The 22328-nt window shown below is 50.6% G+C and overlaps 3 protein-coding genes, 1 non-coding gene and 1 pseudogene across 6 annotated transcripts; 4 read left to right on the forward strand and 1 right to left on the reverse strand.

The window, feature by feature from the left end:
• Positions 1-243: 243 nt before the first annotated feature.
• On the forward strand, positions 244-1480 carry LOC136526362 (hydroxycinnamoyltransferase 4-like). Its single transcript, XM_066519054.1, has one exon. The coding sequence runs from the start codon at positions 572-574 to the stop codon at positions 1478-1480; it is 909 nt and encodes a 302-aa protein (XP_066375151.1). The 5' UTR covers positions 244-571.
• A 1080-nt stretch (positions 1481-2560) lies between these two features.
• Positions 2561-3850, reverse strand: LOC136528870 (putative GDP-L-fucose synthase 2; annotated as a pseudogene).
• A 2343-nt stretch (positions 3851-6193) lies between these two features.
• On the forward strand, positions 6194-7569 carry LOC136528012 (probable GDP-L-fucose synthase 1). The gene is made up of 2 exons (XM_066520902.1): positions 6194-6325; positions 6410-7569. Exons 1-2 carry the CDS (start codon positions 6304-6306, stop codon positions 7372-7374), a joined length of 987 nt encoding a protein of 328 aa, XP_066376999.1. The 5' UTR covers positions 6194-6303; the 3' UTR covers positions 7375-7569.
• Positions 7570-8720: 1151 nt separating this feature from the next.
• Positions 8721-8793, forward strand: TRNAE-CUC (transfer RNA glutamic acid (anticodon CUC)). The gene has a single exon. It is a non-coding gene; the product is annotated as a tRNA-Glu (tRNA).
• Positions 8794-8911: 118 nt separating this feature from the next.
• On the forward strand, positions 8912-11181 carry LOC136529770 (E3 ubiquitin-protein ligase GW2-like). 3 transcript variants are annotated; one of them, XR_010777410.1, is made up of 6 exons: positions 8912-9335; positions 9462-9513; positions 10106-10151; positions 10455-10536; positions 10596-10702; positions 10794-11181. XR_010777410.1 is itself a non-coding variant. In XM_066522840.1 (6 exons), exons 1-5 carry the CDS (start codon positions 9120-9122, stop codon positions 10682-10684), a joined length of 474 nt encoding a protein of 157 aa, XP_066378937.1. In that variant the 5' UTR covers positions 8912-9119; the 3' UTR covers positions 10685-10702; positions 10794-11181. The 3 variants fall into 3 exon arrangements, 2 of the variants coding, with proteins under 2 accessions (XP_066378937.1, XP_066378938.1); XM_066522840.1 differs by having other exon boundaries at positions 10607-10702; XM_066522841.1 differs by having other exon boundaries at positions 10596-11181.
• Positions 11182-22328: the final 11147 nt, after the last annotated feature.

Consider the following 22328-nt stretch of genomic DNA (forward strand, 5'->3'; position numbering starts at 1 on the left):
GCGGCCGAGGTGCGCGCCCAGCGCTGCATCGCGCTTCCGTGCCGCCCGAGGACGCGGACGCCGCCTGCGTGCTGTCGTCGGCGGCCAAGAGCAACGACTTCGCGCTGTAGCTGGGGCCCGGCCACACCGCGCGGGACACGTTCGTGGGCGCGCGCCGCGTGGACCAACGCCGCGGACGGCCGCGGCCTCGTACTGCGCGTGCGCCGCCACGACCGGACACGCGTGCTGCGGCCCTACCTGCAGCACATCCAGTCCGTCGCCGACGAGATGGAGGCGCGACGCCGCGAGCTGCGGCTCTACGCCAACGCCATCGGCGATTGTGCGCCGCGGTGGACGTCCGCGCCCTTCACCCACGCGCGCCCGAGACGGAGACGTCCTCGCCCTTCAACAATCGACGGCAACGGAGTGTACTGCCACCCGCGCTTTCCTCAGCCGGTCAATCTTGGCTCTCACTCTCCAACCGTCGCACTTACTATACAAGGTACAAGTAAACCTCCATTTAAACCACCGAGCAACCATCATCATTCACCAGCTTCTCAACACCACCACCCTGAGAGCTTGTTACGAGGCAATGGCGCCGACGGTGGAGGTGCTGACGTCGGAGGTGGTCGTCCCTGCCGAAGAGACTCCGGCGGGGAGCATCTGGCTGTCCAACCTGGACCTCGCCGCGCGCCGCGGGTACACGCCAACGGTCTACTTCTTCCGGCCCAACGGTGACCTGGGGTTCTTCGCGGCGGACGTCGTCAAGGGCAGCCTCGCCAGGGCGCTGGTCGCGTTCTACCCGCTCGCGGGGCGGCTCGGGGTCGACGGCGCCACCGGGCGTGTCCAGGTGGACTGCACCGGCGAGGGCGCGGTGTTCGTGACCACGCGGTCGGACTACGCGCTGGACGACCTGATGCGCGAGTTCATGCCGTGCTGTGAGATGCGGGACCTGCTGGTGCCCCCGATGCCCGCGCCGAACCCGCCGTGCGCGCTGCTGTTCGTGCAGGTCACGTACCTGCGCTGCGGCGGCGGCGTCCTCGCCCTGTCCATGCACCACTCCGTGTGTGACGCGCGGGGTGCCGCGCACTTCCTCGAGACGTGGGTGAGCATAGCGCGCGGGGACGATGCCGACGCCGCGACCGCGAACGCCAACGCTCCCGTGCCGCCGTGCTTCGACTATGGGCTGCTCGCCGCGCGCCCGGGCCCGGCGCGCGCGGTGCTGTACGACCACCCGGAGTACAAGCTGGAGCCAGAGCCAACGGTGGTGGACGCCGGCGCCGCCGCGTCCGACGACTACGCGAGCGCTATCATCGTCATGACCAAGGCGCAGGTGGGCGCGCTGAGGGCGCGGTGCCCGGGGGCGTCCACGTTCCGCGCCGTGGTGGCGCTGGTGTGGCAGTGCGTGTGCCGCGCGCGGTCGCTGCCGCCCGAGACGGAGACGCGGCTCTACTCCATGATCGACATGCGGCAGCGGCACCTGCTTGCGCGCCCACAATGAGTTTGACGAAACGAACGGTCAACAGTTGTGTTAGACAGACAAGTCAGCAGCCACGTCAGCACGAGAAGTCTATGTGGAGAGATATGGATCTAAGTGATACAACATTAAAGTTTATGGACAAAAAAAAACCACTTTGAAAGTTGATGGACCTAACTGAAACATTCTCACAAGTTAATGGATCTCTGGTGCATTTAACTCTATATTTAATACACTTCCAATATTTGTAATCTCTCATCATGGTTGCGTTATATTTTCCAAACAATCTGGAGAGCCATGAGTTATACTATATGGATACCATTAGTCAGTGTGTGGGGCCGTTCGGCTAGTAGAAATTTCAGTCGGAATTTATTGTTTACGGTTGAAATTCACTGTTCACCCTCTCACAAATTCCTCCAGATTCCTCCAAGCGAACAGGGCCTGTGTGTGTGCACTCCAACTGTAAGTCATCAGCAATATGGAATATACGAATGTGGATCTCTGAATATTATTGGAAGTAGGGGACAAACAAATTTTCTAATATTCGTCTTATACTTTTTTTTCTCGAATACACACGAGTGTGCATATCATTGTATTAGAAGAAAGAGTTTATAATACAAGAGTTCCGCTCTCGGCCGTTAGTTTTTGTGTACGCTACATTATGAAAAAAAACAACGTTCCTAATCCATGGCTATCTTGACGACGTCCTAGCCCTGCGCCAGTGCACGTAGCCCGCGTGCTCCGGCCTGAATCCATTGGTCGGCTTCGGCCTTGATGATGTGCAGTAGATCGCGCGACGGTGGATGTCGACTCCCGGAAACATCTTGCAAGTGTACTATGTGAGCGTGTTAGGTTGTAGGCCATCGCCAGCCACGTCGCACCTGCGGCGATGCTGCTGTTGCGGCGCTAAAAATGGCCGCCGCACTATGTGGCAAGAATCTCACATTTTTAAACTAATGATTTCCGTGGCTACCTTTGTTTTTTTTTTTTACGAGAGTGGCTACCTTCGTTGAATCATCAATATTCAAACACGTACGAGGTAGATATCTGTGGCTCCAGAACTGTGGCGTGGCGCGTTGCGGCGTGGAACCAAACAAGGCTCTGTGTTTTTTCACAAATTTTTTCTTCATCTGCGCGTGCATCGTGATCGTTTAACTATTGTAAAGTGAAGCCGCGCAGTTGTCTACATATCATGAGTTCATGCTTCGAAGTCTGTGGCGAGGCCACGCAGGTACCACTCGTACAGCTTCTTGAGCCCATCCCGCAGCTCGACCTTGGGCTCCCACCCGAGCGCCGCCATCTTGGAGCTATCCAGCAGCCGCCTCATCAGACGACCCGCCCCTCGTACCCGACCACCTCCCTCACCGTCTCCGCGAGCTCGCGCACCGTCACCTCGCGCCCGCTCCCGACGTTGACGTGCTCGGGCCCGGAGTATGTCTCCATTAGCAGCATGACGGCGTCCGCGGCGTCGTCGGCGTGCGTGAACTCGCGCAGCTGGCGGCCGGAGCCCCACACCACGACCTCGGGGGCGCCGCTGGCCTTGGCGTCGTGGAACCGGCGGATGAGCGCCGGGATAACGTGGGATCTCTCCGACGGGAACGGGTCGCGCGGCCCGTACAGGTTGTTGGGCGTCGCCACGATGGCGTCCATGCCGTCGAGCTCGGCGCGGTAGGCCTGGCACATCTTGATGCCCACGATCTTGGGGATGGCATACCTGAAATAAAGTCGGCGTAAAATCTTGTCAAATCGAGTTGCATGTTGCGACCGTACATGCATGCACGCTCTTGTTGCAAGCTTTGCCGCCATGGACGACCGGACGTACCACTCGTTTCCCGGCGCCGGTGGGCCGGTGAGGAGCGCGGACTCCGGTATCGGCTGGGGGGCGTCGACGGGGTAGATGGCGGAGGTGGCGAGGAAGAGCAGCTTGCGCACGGTGCCGCAGCGGCGTGCGGCGGTGAGGACGTTCATGGTGATGCGCAGGTTCTCGGTCATGAAGTCGGCCGGCGCGGCGGAGCTGGCGTGGAGGCCGCCCACCTTGCCCGCTGCGAGGATCACGTAGCGGGGCTGCTCCGCGTCGAAGAACTTGTGGACGGCGGGCTCGCACGTCAGGTCAAGCTCCGCGCGGGTGCGGCCGACGATGTTGGTGAAGCCCAGCGCGGCCAGGCGACGGTGGATGGCGGTGCCCAGCATACCTTTGTGGCCGGCGAGGAAGCTTTCGCCGACCTGTCGGCGAGGAACGACGACGTGCCATTGTTGTTGGCAGCCTTTGGCACTTGCAGAGCACCGCCGTGTGAAGGCATCCGTATATGGAACTGAATTCTACGCGCTTGAGAGCTGAGGTAGCAAGGTGTGTGTTTCTGCGGTGCGGTGCCTTGGCCTTAAATAGATTCGAATTTTGGTGGAGCTGACTTATAGTATTTTCTTAGACTGAGAAAACCTAGTACTAGTGTTTTCTGTTAAACAGATTACCAGGAATGTCACGGTTTTCTCTATTACAAACACGACGCATGCGCGTCTGAGAGTGGCTTTCTAATTCGTTTTGGTGGTGATCTTCTCTCGTCACTAATACCGCACATAATTAACATGACACACCACCTCTGAATATCTAACCTTCCGGCCAACCTTTAAGTCTCCTCTACAAATTTGCACTATTTATGAAAGCTTAAAATGAGAGAATAGAGACGGAAGACAATGAGAGAAGTCTCTCTAGATCCACCACAGTTGACCAAGTATATTAGGGGCCGAGAGCTCCAACTTTAGCTTGTCAGAAGAGAATTACTCTTAACCAGCCAAGTGCTCAAAATGCTAACTGATTTAGATGGGGATCAGAAGAGAATCACTTTCCATTTACACTAGGAATTGAGAGCTTAAAAAAACTTCTTTCACCCTGCTCCATGTTATATTCTGGTGGGATCAGCTCCTAGTGTATTCAGAATCCGACAAAAAAGTTCTATTTTTTTTAAAACATATTACATTTATATAATTTTTTGTGAAAAAAAATATTCTTTTTAGAATCCGACCTATGAGCCAAACGATGTATCGAAGTGATTATGATTCATCATCTAAAACGTCTTTTGAGAGAATCTAGATCCCTATCAAATACACCCTCAATTGTCATCCTAAGAATTCAACTTCATTGAATAATCAAGAAACAGAGCCGGAGAATCCAAGAGCGGAGCTCTCCAAATAGGACCTTAAAATGCCTACGACACAAACGTCCACAGATGTTTTTTCTTCAAGTCCACACATGTTTTATTACGAGAATAATATTCAGCTAGAGAGCGTGCATCCACCCGAAACGACATCACACGCACTCGAAAAGGCATCAACACACTAGACATACACAGTGTGTGGTTCTCTCTAAAAAAAAACGCCCACCATGTGTTTTGTGTTCATATCTGGCTATGTCGTGCTTTTAGGAGGATCCGCGAGGCGATTTAGGGCTAAGGATGCCTTGACCTTTCTACAGGAAAAAGTTGACACGGATGTTCATACGTGCATCTGCATGATAGGGCGTGCTGTCAGCGTCTTCAAGTCAGTGTATATACTCCGTATAACAAATGCTACCAGTGTGCGATGATGCGTAGGTAAGGGACCAATGACGACGTCGCGTTAAATAGTTGCAGCTCCTCAGCCACTCGTGTCGGGATCAGGAGAGTACCATGCCTTATTCTCGATGGATCGAATACAACCTCAACACTGGCACGATTATCACGTGGGACGGTGGGAGGATTGAACGCTGAGCATGTGTGAGTTTTCCAGACCAAAAGCGACAGGCCCCTCCGGTGCTGAGGCCGGCGTCATCTTTGGGCCCTGTGGCTGTGGGATGCGGGCTGGACCTGTCTTGGACTTTTCACTGGCCTTTTATGGACCACGACTGTATCAGATGGGCTTGTGCACGCACTGATTTAGGCCCGCATGGAGAGCCATATTTGTTGACGAGGAAGGAACGCGCGTGCAAGTAGCAACGTGCACGCTTCCCATCTCGTTCTTTGGATCCCGCGCGGCCTCACGTGCCCTCCTGTAACTGGGTACTCCCTCGTCACAAAATAAATGAACGTACGTATCGTTTCTTGAATACAAATTTAACTTGAAATATAAACAATAGCATCAAATTTATAATTCCATATAAATTTATTATAAAATCTACTTAATACTCAACTAGTGATATTTATTATAAATCTTAAATACTATATATATTTGATTGGACTTCAAAAGATTTAACTCTTCGAGAAAACGGGACGGACAGAGTACTAGCTTCCTCACACAACTACTTCCTGATCTGATCTCTTCTCTCTTCTCTTGTAGTAGTCGCACGACGGGATGTTCACTTGTCTCAGTATCTAGTTGAAACTCAAGAGAATTGGAGCACTGAAGGGCCTATTCAGCTGGTATTAAAGTCGACTGAAGCTGTTTTGTTGTGAGAGAAAAATACTATAGATTCTAGCTGATAAGCCGGCTGATAAGTTCAAGCGACCATGCCCTTATAAAAAGCTCTATCATGCGGTGTTTTACAAAATTTAATGGTTTAGCAAATTAATTATAAAAAAACAGCTGAAGTTTCTCTAACGTGTCTGGATTAGCTACAAACACCGCACTCTGCCTACTGGAGACTGCGAATGCACGAAACTTGAAAAAAAGATAACAGTTGCTTAAGGGGGGAAAAGTAAAAAGGTCCACAGCTCTGAGCTGTGGTGGACTCTCGAGCAGTTCGATGTACGTAACCCGGCCCACGAACCCATCTTAATAACGGCCCTCCAAAATCCCAATTCCCCCGTCCAGCGACCGCGAGTCTCATCCGTATCCGACCATCTCCGGCCGCCGCTCCCTCCGCACCCTCCGGCGACATGGGCACCGTCACTGCCGCAGGTAAATCCCGCCCTCTCTCTCACCCTCCGCAAGCTCGATCTCCCGTGCTGGGCTTACCTCCGACCCCCTCTCCTCGCCTCGCAGATCCGCACCCGTCCTTCCTCGCCGACAAGGACGCCAAGGTCTTCGTCGCCGGTCACCGGGGCCTCGTCGGGTCCGCCATCGTGCGCCGCCTCCTCTCGCTCGGCTTCACCTCCGTCGTCGTCCGCACCCACGCCGAGCTCGACCTCACCCGCCAGGCCGACGTCGAGGCCTTCTTCGCCGCCGAGCGCCCGCGCTACGTGGTCCTCGCGGCCGCCAAGGTCGGCGGCATCCACGCCAACTCCACCTACCCCGCCGACTTCATCGCCGCCAACCTCCAGATCCAGACCAACGTCGTCGACGCCGCGCTGCGCTGCGGCTCCGTCCGCAAGCTCCTCTTCCTCGGCTCCTCCTGCATCTACCCAAAGTTCGCGCCGCAGCCCATCACGGAGGGCGCGCTCCTCTCCGGCCCGCTCGAGCCCACCAACGAGTGGTACGCCGTCGCCAAGATCGCCGGCATCAAGATGTGCCAGGCCTACCGCATCCAGCACGGCCTGGACGCCGTCTCCGCCATGCCCACCAACCTCTACGGCCCGCACGACAACTTCCACCCCGAGAACTCGCACGTCCTGCCCGCGCTCATCCGTCGCTTCCACGAGGCCAAGGCCACCAACGCCCCCGAGGTCGTCGTCTGGGGATCAGGCTCGCCGCTGCGCGAGTTCCTGCACGTCGATGACCTCGCCGACGGCGTCATCTTCTTGATGGATCAGTACTCCGGCCTGGAGCATGTCAATGTGGGAAGTGGGAGTGAGGTCACCATCAAGGAGCTTGCCGAGCTAGTCAAGGAGGTGGTCGGCTTCCAGGGGAACCTGGTGTGGGACTCCAGCAAGCCGGACGGCACACCCAGGAAGCTCATGGATAGCTCCAAGATACAGGGGATGGGGTGGAAGCCCAAGATCGCCCTCAAGGAAGGCCTCGTCGAAACCTACAAATGGTACTACGAGAATGTCATCTCGAACAAGAAGTAGAGCCATGACATGCCAGTGGTGCTGGTTTGTTCTCCATTGCTATTTCCAAAAGTTGGTATCAAGATTTGTAGTGTTTCTATGGTGGTTGAATATCAGATCATACGGTTGTCAGTTATAAGTTAACCCACATAGAAGAGGCTTGTTATGTGTTGTGTTGCCTGAATAATCTGTGGGTCGAGTACTCGAGTTAGTATACTGCTACAAGCATAATTGTTCTGGAACACTTTTTATTGAATAGAGAAAGTTTAATGACCAAAATGATGATGGATTGATGTTCTTGGCCTAGAAACAACTGCTTGCTGAGCAAGCTCTGTTCGATTTCTGAGATATCACAATTGTGTTCACAAACATTCATTACTTCATATCCTTTAGTTTGTACTCTACTGATCACATTGAGAGGAACTAATGATCAAAGAAGATATTGCTTTCAACTGATTTTAGTGCTATGATTTGGAAAATGACCTGTGCCAAGAGTTAAAAAATTAAGTTCAGTATGTGAAGTTTGTTCTTGTTTTTGGGTGACCACTCTGTTTGGGTAGGCACTTCTATCAGTTCAGAAGCAACGTTGTCTTCTGAAAATGGTGGAAAGTTAACCTTCAGCTGAAGTATAACTAGAAAAGTTCAGAGGAGGAAAGAGCATTTTCTGGAAGGTATTGGGTAGTCAGTGACTCAAGTGTGCTTAGTAATGTTATATCATAGTAATAGTAGAAGCTTATCCCCTTCTTGCTTCTTATATGTTGTATTGAATATGAAAGGGATCCCAATATGAAATGAGCTCCAGATATCACGTGCCCTTAAACCCGGCTTGATCCGCTTCTTTTTTCATCCGGAATAGTATTTTTCTCTCACAGATTCCTCCAGCATTCCTCCAAACCATCCAAATTCCTCCAGAATTCCTCCGAGCGAACAGGCCAATGGCTCGGAGGAATTCTGGAGGAATTTGGATGGTTTGGAGGAATGCTGGAGGAAAATACTGTTCCGGATGAAAAAAGAAGTGGATCAAGTCGGGTTTAAGGGCACGTGAACGGGGCGTCGAAGTTAATGCTGAGAAAAAGACAGCAGTGGACCCTTTTGTATGACTAGGTAGGATTGTAGGAAAGCCCAATCTATCATCAGAACCGGAAAGTCTTCCATTTCTTTATCAGTAGTTTCAAAGCAGCAGTATCCTCATGGGCCCATAGCAGCAAATATTTCAAATTGTCAAATCATTCTACCTAATGATTTATCTTATTCCTTCGACTGTCAGATCTTTGAACTAATGCAATATAAGCCGAAGATGGACGGAACAAGTTTAATATTTGAATTCTTAAATTTAAATAAAATTATGTATACGCCTGGAGCAAGCTTCCGTTGTAGTCTAGCTGGTTAGGATACTCGGCTCTCACCCGAGAGACCCGGGTTCGAGTCCCGGCAACGGAAATTTTTTGGTGTGGTGGTTTCTTCTTTTTCCTCTGGTAGACTCGTACACTTTTCTTTGTTTTTGTCGACATGTACTCTCATCAGCTCTGGACAGCAACGGCACTACGGCACACACACGGTGGCAAACGATGCCTTGCTTCCCTCGCTCCATTTCTCCTTTGCCTCCTCAGCTCAAAAAGCGCAGCCACCCACGCTCCATGATCCTCATCTCCTTCCACACCTGCACCGATCATGCTTGCTCATGCAGAACTGCAGCTGCCGCGAGGCTATAAACCTGTCCTCTGCTCTCCTGCCGCGGCTTCCTCTGCAAGCGCGCGCACCTAGGCATGGGCAACGTTGTGTCCGGGGTGCAGCTCCGTCGGCGGCGGCTGCCGGCGGTGGAGGAGCACCTCACGCGGCCGCGCCGCCTCGTCCGCGAGCTGCCCGACCTTGACGCCGGCCGCCTGCGTCGTCTCATCCGCAGTGGCGACCTCGCGCCCTGCTTTGACCCGGCCGAGGACGCCGGTGGCGGCCTAACCGAGGAGTGTCCCATTTGCTTCTTTGTATGATCGATCACTCGTTCCTCCAGAATTGCACCCTGTAGCAGATAATTGGCACCTCTTTTTTTAGTAGCTGTGCGCGAGTGACACTTTTTCTTAATAGTTTATTTTTCTTTGCTGTTCATGCAGTTCTACCCGAGTCTGAATACATCCAAGTGCTGCGGCAAAGGGATCTGCACTGGTGAGTTTCCATCTTCTCAATGCCTTTTCTTTCAGGCTTCAGCGATACCACAATACTGATAGGTGGTGTGTATTTGTTGGGTTACTAACTTTTCGATTTTGGAAGCAAGCAGCGTCCTATATATTTGGATTCATTTTTTTTCTAACAATAGTGACATTGCACAAAACAACTTATAGTAGTAAAGAGCACCAGCCCTGCCATATCTTTCGTTTCAAGAAAAGGAAAAACAGCACCAGCTCTTGTCAACCTTTTTTTTCTTTATATGTGACACTGCCACATGTCCGTAATTTACTTCAGTTCATCTGTGGAGGTGTTTTCCATCAGCTACAGAAGTCACTATGATCATGTAAAATAGCTAAGAACCCAAGAGGAGGATTCAGGTCGAGAACATTAGTAATTGTGCTTTTCCTTGACCATGTGCAGTTTTAGTATATTAGGCATTTGCTTTTACTGTATTGATTATATTGTCCTGTTGCTATTTGGTTTTGTGTACAAAGACTTTGCTCCTTCAGTTTCCCCCATGCCTAATGAATGCTATATCCTTATTAAAGCTTCTAGCCACTGAATTGTTTCATGTTGCTTCTGCCTGCAGAATGCTTCTTACAGCTGATGCCATCCAAGACTTCTAAAGTTGTCCAGTATCCTATTTTGCGACTTTTTATTTGAACAGTTGGCTTGACATCTGATATGTACACCGTAGTACATTATAGGTTTCCAATCGACGCGCAAGAAACTTCTTCTGCTGAACCTAGATTTTCAGAGATGATCAACACTTCACAATTGCATGGCACTAGTCCTGAAAAATGTTCAGTTTGATTGAAGTATTAGACATGTGACCTTAAGTAGAGACACAATGAATTAATGATACATATTGTAGATGAAACTGTTGTCTTGTTCAGTGTTTTTCATCTCAATTCTTGGGTCCTTAGCTAACAACGCAGCTGCCCTTTCTGCAAAACCAAGGCTTATGCAATTGAATACCAAGGTGCTCAAATGACAATTGGGAAGAAAATCAAACAAGAGGTATGTTTTGTAACTGTAGATTCTGAATTTGTTGTAGTACTACTTATTTATACAATCAGACTTTGTGCAGGGAGAACCGAACGTCAATGAGACCAAATTGAGAGTACATTCGATATCTCAGATTACCGATGAAATTATTCGACCTTAGAATTAGCTAGTCCTACGTGTAAGTTTTTCTTACCTGGGCTTGGAGAGCTTCCATGATTGACTGCCATGACTCATCCTAACTGAATTGTTTGGAATATCATTTTGTTCAGAAAAGAGTCTGATTCAGCTCGACTGTCTTCTACTGTATAATGAAGCAAAATATTCTGCTAGTGGCTGTGTAGAATTGTACGTTGATTCTGTAGGTGGCTCTGAAGACAAAAATTAGGCTCCAAGTCTTATGCCTTAATTGCATCAGTGGTGATCAAGGACTCCACGTCAGCATCCAATAATACGACACCAATCACTTGGATTCCGTGCGGTGCACTTGGCACGCTTCAAGATCTTTGTATTCTTTTTGCCTTTTTAACTTCTTGTATTTTCTGTATTCTTTTTCCCCAAAACAACAATGGTTAGCGCATTTTCTCGTCATACTACTGCCTGTTAAGTTCAGAATATGATATCCGTAGCATTGAATGTTTTTTTCAGCTCAGTTGCAACCTTTTTGCTCGTTTAGGAATTCTTCAAACCAGATACATAATACATGTTCAGTAACTAAATTCCACGTGTTTGCAGTAATTTGACGAACTCCATTGTGTCAGTAAACATCCTTTTTGTTGTATTAGAATCAGGAAGTTTTCTCATCACTGTCTGAATAAGGTTGCAGATTGAAGGAACCTTTCTGACTTCTTACCTGATTTCCCCATGACGATTACTAGTTAGAAACAAGCCACAAACCAAAGTATACTTTGGACACCAAAGCCTTCACATGAGGCATGCTCAATCTAGAAAGTTCTACCCAGTATTGAGAACTCTCTAGCGGAAGGAAATTTGCAATGGCGACCACTGATTGAGACAAGTCTCTCGTCACTTCCTAGGACAAGACGAACTGCCAATGGCGAAGCTCCAAAACATTAGGTCACCTTCACATGCGCCTGTGCAGGAACCAAGCCACCTTTTACAGTAAGCATCATGTGCAGCAAGTACACTATTCAAAAACTGCGGCTATAAATCTAGACCACTCCCTGAACAACATACCATAAGCCAGCCATCACAAAGCACAAGCTTGATCAGTGATCACTGACCAGCAATGGCGGCCAACGGAGCTCTTGCTCTTACTGTTCTTGTTATTGTGCTGCTAGTCTCAGTAGGCGTTGCGAAGGCCAGGCCAGTGAGAAGCAACCTGGGCCTGGCCATTGGTGCCGGTGGAGGTCGCGGCATTGGGCTTGATCTTGGGCTAGGTGGCTCTGGGTCAGCATCTAGCTCGGGCCAGGGATCGGGTTACGGTGCCTGGTCCGGACCAAATGGTGGTTCATATACCGCATCTGGGCACGGGTCCGGCACGAGCTCTGGGTATGGTTATGGCTCAGGCTCTACCTAGGGAGCTGGGAATGCGGGCTCAGCATCTGGTTGTGGATCGGGCACTTCATCGTGCTTAGGCTCAGGGTCTAGTTTGGGCTCGGGGTCTGTGGGCTTAGGCACATCGATCAACGTCGGTGTCGGTGTTGGAGTTGGTGCAAATCCGGTCAGATTGTAACACCGGTTCTGGTGGCTCTGGTTCTAGCACGGGCTTGGGCTCTGGGTCGAATGGAGGCTCGTACCGTTCATCCGGTGTTGGTATGGGTTTGGGCTCAGGAATTGGGTTAGGTGGATCGACTGGGTTCAGTGGTGGGCCTAATGTTGGGCCAAGTGGTGGGTGTTCAAGTTGTGGGTCAGGGCCTAGGTCCGGTTCAGACGGTGTTGGTGGCTCGTACTCGGGATCATTCGGTGGATCTGGCTCATCGGCGAACTCAGGCAGCGGTTCTGGCGATTTTTTTTAATTTTAATATTTTTTGAAAACTAATTTTAAATCTAATATTGTCTTTTTTTTTAACTAACACTTTTGGCCACGCCTATTGCCATGGCGGCCAAAAGTCCGTGTCGTGCTATGCATGGTGGCGCGGCAGGAGGCTGACGTGGCGATGACCAGAAATGCTGATGGTTGACGTGGCAGGGCCTGCCACGCCACCCATCTTGGCGCGGCAGTGTCGCACCACGGCGCATGGTGCGGCTGTACCTGGACCGTATAATCGGAATTTTCTACGCCAATAGTGGGAGTTATTCTAGGTATTGCTTGACGTAAAACCAATAGTGAATTTGTTTTTGTCTTTTGTTAAATCTTTTTCACGACCGAATAGTTTTTTAGGAAACTTATTTTTTTGGCTTTTTGGTCCTATATTGTAGGATCGGCAGCGACGTGACCATGGAACCTGGCGTCGAGATACTCTGGGACTGCCGCTTCCCGAACTAGTTGCTACTTAATCCCGCCGACAGTGTTGCCGCGACGCATTGAAACAAATATGAAGCAAATAAATGAAGTCCGTACGCAAGTTGACAGGCTGCCACACAACATTTTCATTGGTTTGACATAAGTTCGATATAACATAACCAACTAAGCCTATAAATTTTGGACGCCAATATTGATTCGACCTAACAAACTAAGACCCAGGAGTGTAAGGATCCCTCGGACGTCTCTGTCTCTTCGGATTTGTTGGCAACACATTGGGAGTGTAGCCAACGTCGGTGTGGTCACGTCGCCAGTGCGTATGGCTCGTACCCTGCAAGTATATGATATACACGATTACTTATAATTCTTTATGATCGTTAGTTCTTAGAGCCTACGTATTTAAAGAAACTACCTTTGTTAGTACCTGTGAGGCTCCTTGGGTACCAAGCGGGGCACCACCTAGCGGAGACATGCCGATCTCGTCCTACGGCCAATCATCCCACTGGTCGTGCTGTCTGCGGAAGCCCGGGAGGTCGTCGTCATCGTCGTCCTCGGTTGCAGGGTCCTTCCCAGCGCTATGATGTGGTGGTGTACGCACCGCGGAAGTGGCACCTATCACCGACTGAGAAAAGCCAGCTGGTGTCCTCAAAGAGGCTGAAGACGTGCCACTCGACCGCGTGGATAGTGACGGTTCCTCATAAGGAGTGTCCATGCAGCTCAGCTTCTGAGCTAGCTTCCTGCAGCTCTTCTTCACCTTCTGCATAAATAGACGTTAAAGTTATTGCATTTCCCAAATGCATATACGCTAACGAAACATTTTCGGACGAACAAGTTTATGTTTACCTCCATAAAAGCCTCGAGAACGCCTGACCCCTGCCCTCTAGACTCGTGAAGCCAGAACGCTGCTTTGTTGGACATCCTCGACAATTGTGTCGCCTGGGTACAGAAACAAGGTTAGACAGTTTTAGTATACATACTTAATACCAAATAGATAACAAATTGTACCATTCAAGGAACTTACCACGTATCTTTGAAGCGGGGCTCTCTGTAGTTGTGTGTCCTCTCTAGTGGCAACGTCGTACACATCTTCGATCACATCTTCCTCTAAGTCCTCGTCAATCGCCTCCTCAGTGTACGGGGGCTTGATATGTGTCCTCGTAGACCTGTGAAGCCACCGCAGGTACTCGTCGAAGGTGTACTGGTCGTGTGGAGGACCCACATGGACCGGCTGCCATTCCCTGTTCTCCCATAAGTGGATGTGTGTGTTGTGTGTCACGCGCCAATCCTTGATCTTGTACATCTTCTTACGGTCATACCTGCAACAAAACGATGTTGGTTGTACTGCACACACCTCTGAATTGTAGCTTTATTATTAATCGATAGCGCACCCTTATAATCCTTGGTCGGTGGAGTAAAGTAGTGGTGGATAGCCTGTCATTCTTCTAAACTGTTTGCAGACCCTGATGGGCAAGTGAATCTCGACCACGTGGAAGAAAATAAGAGGGACGTTGTAGCGATACTCGTCTAACTCGTCTCTAGTGATAGGACTAAGATAGTACTGGAGCTCTGGAGCATCCCAAGGACACCAATGCACTTGAATATTTTGTAATTGAGTTAGGTTGTGATATAGTGTACATCGAACAAGACACATGTACGATAGTAAAGAGAGCATAACCTGGTGCTGTATCAGGACGTCGAGACCGTCCGTGTACTCCCTGTACTTGCGCCTCGCATTCCCTCTAACTAACTCTGCTTCCGTCAAGATATATAGAGCTGTAGGGAGTGTATCCTACCCATTCCATTACTGCATTGAACACAATAATGAATTAGTCATTAATAAACTCATCATATCTAACCATATCGAAGAATATAATGAACCGAAGTACTTACTGGTAAACCAGTATTAAGGGGCCTCCCAACGGGCCATCGTTCCCAACACCAAACCTGGAGTAGGTACGAGCAACCCCCAAGGTTTGCATACCCTGAGGTGTGACGATAGGCAACGCATAGCTGTCGATATGTCCATGCCAGGACTGCGCTGCCCCAGCTGTACGCCGCTATGTTCTCCCACGGCTGGCGTAGTATGTCAAGGAAGATCTAGCTGACGGTGTTGCTCGAGGCGTCTAGAAAGAGGAAAGCACCAAGAAAGTGCCAGAGCCACACTCGAGCGAACCTGTCGATCTAAGCCTTCTCAACCTGTGGGTGCAAGTAATCAAAGCGTTCTGTGATCCAGGATGATAAAACACCGGAACTTTTCCTGAAATTGACCAAAGAAAATGAGACCCGATGGCTGCATGAAAGCAATGCAAGTATTAAATAGGCTTGAATTTCTCACTTATTTTTTTGGAAGCCTCGTCGTCCGATGGGAGAAAGCCAGTAAACTGAGCTACCAGCTCCCTCCAGTGATCGTTGTCAACTATCCCTGTTACTGGAAGTCCCCCCAACTGAAGGCCAAAAATAGCCTTCACGTCCTGCATGGTCAAGGTCATCTCGTCACAAGGTAGGTGGAACGTGTGGGTCTCAGACCTCCACCTGTTATAAGAATAGAACGACTATTAGTGGCCTTAAATTTGTTACAAGAATGTTTACGTATAAATAAGACACTCGCATATGTCTACAGCTACAGTAAGTAGTGCTGGGTCAATGAGCAGAAGACCGTAGTTGACAACACGGACAAGCTCGAGGAAGCTGGCACGCCATATGTACGGCGCATAACACTCGTCCCACTGGTACGCCCCTGGTGTGCGTGCGGGGCCTCAAAGGAGGCAAGGCCACCTCTGCGTCGTTGTCACTCAAGATGTGTGCTTGGTGCTGGTCGTCGTACTCCACCTCAAGAATGGGGTACAACGGGTGCTGCGTGGGAGGAGCCATCCTGTTACAAATTGATAAACAAAGGGTTAGAGTATTCAAATTAATAAAATTCAAATTAACATTATGTAGCATTGCAAAATTTGAACTACTTGTTATGCAATACGAACACAATATGAAAGCACATGTATATATTCAAAGTAACATTAATAGACATATTAAACAACTTCACTATGAATATAAGCATTTGACGAAACTTCATCAAGTCATCAAAATCGACGTATCACGCACTAGTAAGTACCGACATTTAAAAACTAGTATCTATACCCAAAATCCCTAACTAAATAACTAACTATAAACTAAATAATAAATACATAATCAATCACTAAACCCAAAATTCTAACTATACTACAACACACGACCTCAAACCTAAAAACTACCTACCTAAATTACAAACAAATTCACTAACCTAACTATCCTAAATCACTAACTATACTAAATCACTAACTATCATAAAACCCTAACTATCCTAAATCACTAATTATCCTAAATCAATAATAATCAAAATAGCATGAAATCGAGAGGGAGGTACCTTGATAGGAGCGGGCGGCCTCACGCGCCGGAGTTCGTGGCGCGGCCGGCGCGGGTGCTGCACGGCGGGAGTGGGCGGCCACGGCGTGGGCGGGGCGGGCGGCCGTCTGGGCACGCTGACGGCGGCGGGTGGGCGGGCGGGCTCGCTCACGATATTTATCTGGCCCTGCCGCGCCATTCACCGTGGCGCGGCACTGCCGCGCCAAGATGGGTGGCGCGGCAGGCCCTGTCACGTCAACCGTCAGCCTTTTCGGTCGTCGTCATGTTAGTCCCGTGCCATGCCACCATACATGACGCGGCACAGGCTTTTGGCCGTACCAGGATCAGGCACGTCATCTGGCTCTGCCGGGATGTCCTACGGCTCCTCATCAGGTTAATAATGTTTCGTAGAAGGACGTGATTGTTCAGACAATCAGACTTCATAGTGTAGCTAGCATTTTTCTGATTGGGTTTTCTCTGGTCTCTTCAGGTTCGGGTTCATCTGGTGGAGCGAGCAGCAGCTCCAGCTCTAACTCCGGCTCCGAGTCGAGTGCAAACTCTGGCGCTGGCTCATTCAGCGCATCAGGTAGTGGATCAAACTCAATGTCTAACTCCGGGTCAGGCTCAGGCTCAGGCTCCGGCTCCAGCGCTGCATCTGGCTCGAGCGCATCAGGTTTACTATACTTGCCGCATGGAAAATGAATCCAGTCATTCAAACGAAACGTCGCTGAGTAGGACTGAATGAAAACCAAACCAAACCCATTCGTATTTTCACTACTACTGTAATGATTTTACGCAGGGGGCGAAATCGGTTTTCCGCGGCGGACAAAGCTGTCCGCCGTGGTTCAAAGGCCACGGGAAATCATGGCTTTACCGCAGCGGGCCAACTTGCCCGCCACGGTTAATCGATTAACCGTGGCGGGCAGGTTAGGATGCCAGCCGCGGTTAATGGTTTGGAAAAAAACAAAAAAAAACCCTAGCGAGCCCAATTGAGCCCATCGCCAGGCCCAATCGAGCCCGCTGCCAGGTGCATCGGATCTGCTGCGGACACGCTCGCTATCGTCGTCCTTGTGTGTGGATCTCGCCGGCCTCCGCCTCCTCGTGCCGATGGAGCTCGCAGACCCGCTCGCGGTCGTCGTCCTCGTGCGTATGGATCTCGCCGGCCTCCGCCTCCTCGCGCCGCCAGAGCTTGCGGACCCGCCTGGACCAGCCGCCGTGGTGGCCGGGATATCCTTGCACCGGATCTGGGCGGCCCAAGGGAAGGCGGTGGCGCTCTTGGACCGGACCTACATGCATATACAGGGGAGAGAGTGAGGGAGTGGAAGAGAGGGAGATGAGGAGCAAGGGCAACCTACCTGAGTTGGGGGAGGCGCGACGCAGAGGATGGGGAATGGCCGCCGCCGCGCCGCCGCTCTGGTGGAGCTGGATCTGGTGGAGGCGCCGCCGGGAGAGCCGCCGCGCCGCCGTCTGCTTTGTGAGGGAGGGGAGGGGAGGGGAGTGGGGGAGGCGCCATCGGTGGAGGGAGAGGTGGAGGCCCGCCGCCGTCTGGACAGTGGAGGGAGAGGGGAGAGGAGCGCCGCCGTCTGGAGAGTGAAGGGAGTCGGGCGAGTGCGGTGGGTGAGTGGAGGGAGCAGAGTGGGAGTCGGAGTGGAGATGACCTAAGTCTGCTTTATATACTAGCCCGGTAGGAAAACATATATGGGCTTTCACCTGGGCTCTGAGCTGGGCCGAATTTACCGTGGCGGGCCTTATACTGTGCCCGCCACGGTAAATCGATTTACCGTGGCGGACGTCTTAAGACGCCCGCCACGAAAAATACCTATTTTCCCTGGCGGGCGTCTTAAGACGCCCGCCACGGAAAATCGATTTAGCGCGGCGGGCAAAAGTGCCTGCCGCGATAAATAAAAAATGTCCGCCACGGTAAATCATGGGATTTACCGCGGCGGAAAAAAATTGAGCCCGCCACGGAGGCCTCCGGGACACCGTCGCGGTTAATCAATCCTGTAGTAGTGTTTTGAACCATCTCGTGCTGAAGCTGAAGAAAAAGGTTGCAGTTGTAGTTGTAGCAGGTTGTGAGGTAACTATTGCCGCATTCCTTTTTGCAGGATCTGTTGCTGGCTCTGGCTCTCAATCGAGTTCGTGGTCTGGCTCGAGCGCCGGGTTGTCCGGCAACGCAGCAGGAGTCCGTGGCGGGCTCGAGCTTTGAATCCGGCGCGAACGTTGCCGGCTCAAGCTCGAGCTTGGGCGCATGGTCCAGCTCAAACTCCGGGGCTAGTAGCTCAGGCTGCATTTGGATCAAAGAAATTTTGTAGGAAAAATGGAGGAAACAAAAAACAGAGGAAAGGAAGATGAGAGGAACGTTTGGAACAAAGGAAAACTCCAATTCCTTTCCTCCGGAATACTGTACCATATTCAAAGTTTGATAGGAAAAGAAACATCTATCCAGACCTCTGGTTTTCTCTTCCTGTGTGGAAGCCCGAGGCAGCTGCGCGCACTAACTCGTCAGATATTCGAGGATTAGCCTTCCGATGTGCATGTAGAAAGGCATGTGTACATTTTTTTAATACAACAATGCCATTTATCAAACCAACTACTTTTGCCATTCCATAGTATAATTTTCCTGCATTCCAAACACCTCCTCCTATCTTATACCTATGTTTTTCCATTCCTCTGTTTTGCTACTGCACTCATTCTTTTCCTGTGGTTTTTCCGTTCCTCGGTTTTGTATTCTTTTATTCCAAACAGGCCCTGAAAATGTTAGAATTGTATAGAATGCCTTTACCTTTATTTTGTCTAGCTAGAGAGGCATGCGTGGAGAAAAAGAGTGGTAGAGGGGTAGAAACATCATCTTCTAGATAGGTCTGATTAGATCCATAAAAACTAATGAATCCAAACATTGATCTAAATTAGGATGAGTATGTTGATGTTTCCTCTTAACCTGGTTAGACGGCAAGTAATATTTTATTTGGACTCCTATGTACTCCCTGACTTTATTTGCAATTGAGGCCAAGGTTCTGCTATCAACGTCGAGGTAAGTTAAGAAACAGGTAAAATTAACTTATAAAGAACAAAGGAAAAGAAAAGAAAGGCGGAATTATGACCATATGTACCCGTTTGAGCCACACAGCAGTCCACCCATTAATTTGGAGTTGTTTAGATAATACTTTCTCTATGCTAAATAGTCCATATATAAGACATCTTGGTTTTTATAATATATAGATTTTGCTACGTAGATATACAACATAAACTATATATCTAGAAAAGATAAATATATTATAATTTAGAACGGTGATCGCTGGTTATAGTTAGCAGTCACAACCAATCTAGAGACAACGGTGTGATATGGGAATATTGCAGCAACTGGAAGTCTGGAACACCATTCCTCACCGTCACCGAACCCAATCCAGATGGACCACGGAGCACCACGAGGTGGGCGCCATCGACGTGGAGCGGATCGACGTCGTGTGGAAGGCGGCGCTCAAGTACGGAACGCGCGCCGGCCCGCCCGGAAATAACGTGTCATCTATTCGTTGTCGCGGGGCTGTTTCGACGGTGGGCGTGTCACCGTGTATTAGTACTACCAGCTAGCTACTATAGTGCAATGCAAGTGCAACAGAGTTGATAGGCTGGTTCGCATATACCAATACTCCTATGTACGTACAAATATAGAATACTGCAATATGGCACGAGGCATGGGGCCGGTTTCCATTCCTCACGGCCAGGCCTGCGACTTGGAAGTCGAACAAAACTTGGGTCCATTTCTGACGAGGTCTTTTGGCGGTCTAGACTTCATATAACCCGTCCTGGCGGGCTTGGAAAGGAAAGGATCTATGGGTGGTAGGCCAGCCTAGAGATTGTTGCACAGGCGTTGTGACTATGGGCTTGGGGCGGCATGGGAGAGGTGACAATGGCTCTGCTAGTCAGGCAGCGGGGAAAGGCGGGTAGACGAGGCAAGAGCAGAGGCGTCAAGGTGATAGTCCAACGAGGTTGGGCTAGCGTGGTAGCGGCGAGTGGCAAGGAGCCATAGGAGATAGAGGAGGAGAACAGGGTAGGCACAGAGGGACCTTGAATGAGCACAAAAATGAGATGCCAACAGTAAGGAAGTGCTCTCGGGCTCCTTGGAGCCCCTCAAAGCAGCAGGGGGAGGCAAGAGTGTTGGAGAGTCGGTAGAGAGGACGATGGTGGCACTGGCGGAGCTTTATTATGACTAAAGTGGGCCATGGCCACCCCTGCTAATGGCCCACTTTAGTCATAACGACAATGCTTCACCACTGGATGGTGGCGACCAAGAATGGGAAGGAGAGAGAGCGTGGAAGGACGAGAGGAAGAAAATGTGAGATTTAAGAACCCATTTGGTGTGCCTCTTTCGCATTAGCTCCGCTAACAGAGCCGGAGCACTTAGGTCAGAGCCTAAAAACCAGCTTCGCCTTTGTATGTCTAAAATGGTCACGTCTTCTCTTCGACAGATGGAGAACATTTGGTGTGGCTACTCCGGCTCTGCTGCTAGAGCTGCCGGGGAAGCCGAAGCCACAGCCGCACCAAGCCGTTGGGTAACTCAGACGAATGGTTTCGTTTCAAAAAAATTATAATTCGTTTCAAAAAAAAACTCAGACGAATGGTCAAAAATATCGAGTGCATTGCCCCCATGCATGTGTGCACTTAGGAGTTAGGACAGGCCCCAGTTGTGCACTCTGCCAGACGGCCATGGTCAGATGGACCCATGCCATCGCAGCTCCTTCGCACCTCCGAGGCTCTCCCTCCTGTGCGTGCTCGGGGGTGAAAGGTGAGTGCGACAGGGTACTGTAGAGCTCGGCCGAGCCTTGCCGTCGGTTAGCGGACGGGCACGGCGGAGCGCGGTGCATGATGACCGCGCTACACAGGGGCCTAGACTACTAACCAGCTAGAGCAAAAGAAGGAGGAGGGGCTCGGGGACTCACCTGCTAACCCAATTGGACAATGGAGCAGCAGAGAGGGAGAAGGAGGAAGGCGGTGTCAATGGCGCCGGCGGCTCCCGATTAGGGGAAAACCAAAACAGAGGAAGGAGGAGAGGAAAGGGGAGGGGAGGGGAGGGGGAGATGAGGTGTTCCAGCTCAATGCTGGGCTAGTGGGGAGGAGCGCGAGGTCGGAGCGGCAATGGTCGGGCCTATTTATAGGCCGGCCATGTCGTTTCCGGCGGTGAGATATTTTCTCGCCCACTGAGCTCACCGAGGCACGCACATGTGCCTATTTCTGCTAGGTCGTTTCGCCACAGTGTGGGTTTGCCCACGCGTGTGGCTGGGAGAGCTTGGGCTCATCCATGGCGGTATGGCAAGGTGAGCTCGCCGTTGCGTGTCGAGTGAGGAGTAGTGAGGAGAGGGAGGAGGGAGGAGAGGTGGTGTGGGTCACAAAAAGATCTTCGCGAGCCTTGTCGCATCCCTAAGGCGAGGTGGTGGCGGAGGGGCTGGGTAGGGCTGGATATCGAGCCAACTCGGCTCGGCTCGGTCTAGCTCGAGCTGGCTCGTTAGGCTAACGAGCCAGCTCGGCTCGGCTCGTTAATATTACGGGCTAGAGGGGTAGCTCGGCTCGGCTTGTTACCGACCTCAAGCTAGCTCGTTTAGCTCGCGAGCTACTAAAAAATAAGACACACATGTTTATAATGTTTATACTGCATTAATTCTAGAAGGTGACGTCCATGGTTATGCAACCATACATTATTAATACATATCAGGTTCATCAAAAGTATCAACCATGCAACACAGTTGGTCCATCCATGATCATACAGTTTCAGCATACTAACTAGTTGCTTGCCACCACAAACTTAGAAAAGTCCATATATTCAATGTCAGCATCATTGCCGACAAAAGATGCTTGGTAGTCCTCCGAGGGATATCCCACGAAGGTAGATTGATCGGTGGAGGTGCGCGTAATCAGGAATCGGATGGTGACACAAGGCGCAGAGACAGCTATTTAGACAGGTTCGGGCCATCTGATCGACGTAATACCCTACGTCATGTGTCTTTGGTGT

This window comes from Miscanthus floridulus, chromosome 19 (genome assembly GCF_019320115.1).
Source record: "Miscanthus floridulus cultivar M001 chromosome 19, ASM1932011v1, whole genome shotgun sequence".
Taxonomy (NCBI): Eukaryota; Viridiplantae; Streptophyta; class Magnoliopsida; order Poales; family Poaceae; genus Miscanthus; species Miscanthus floridulus.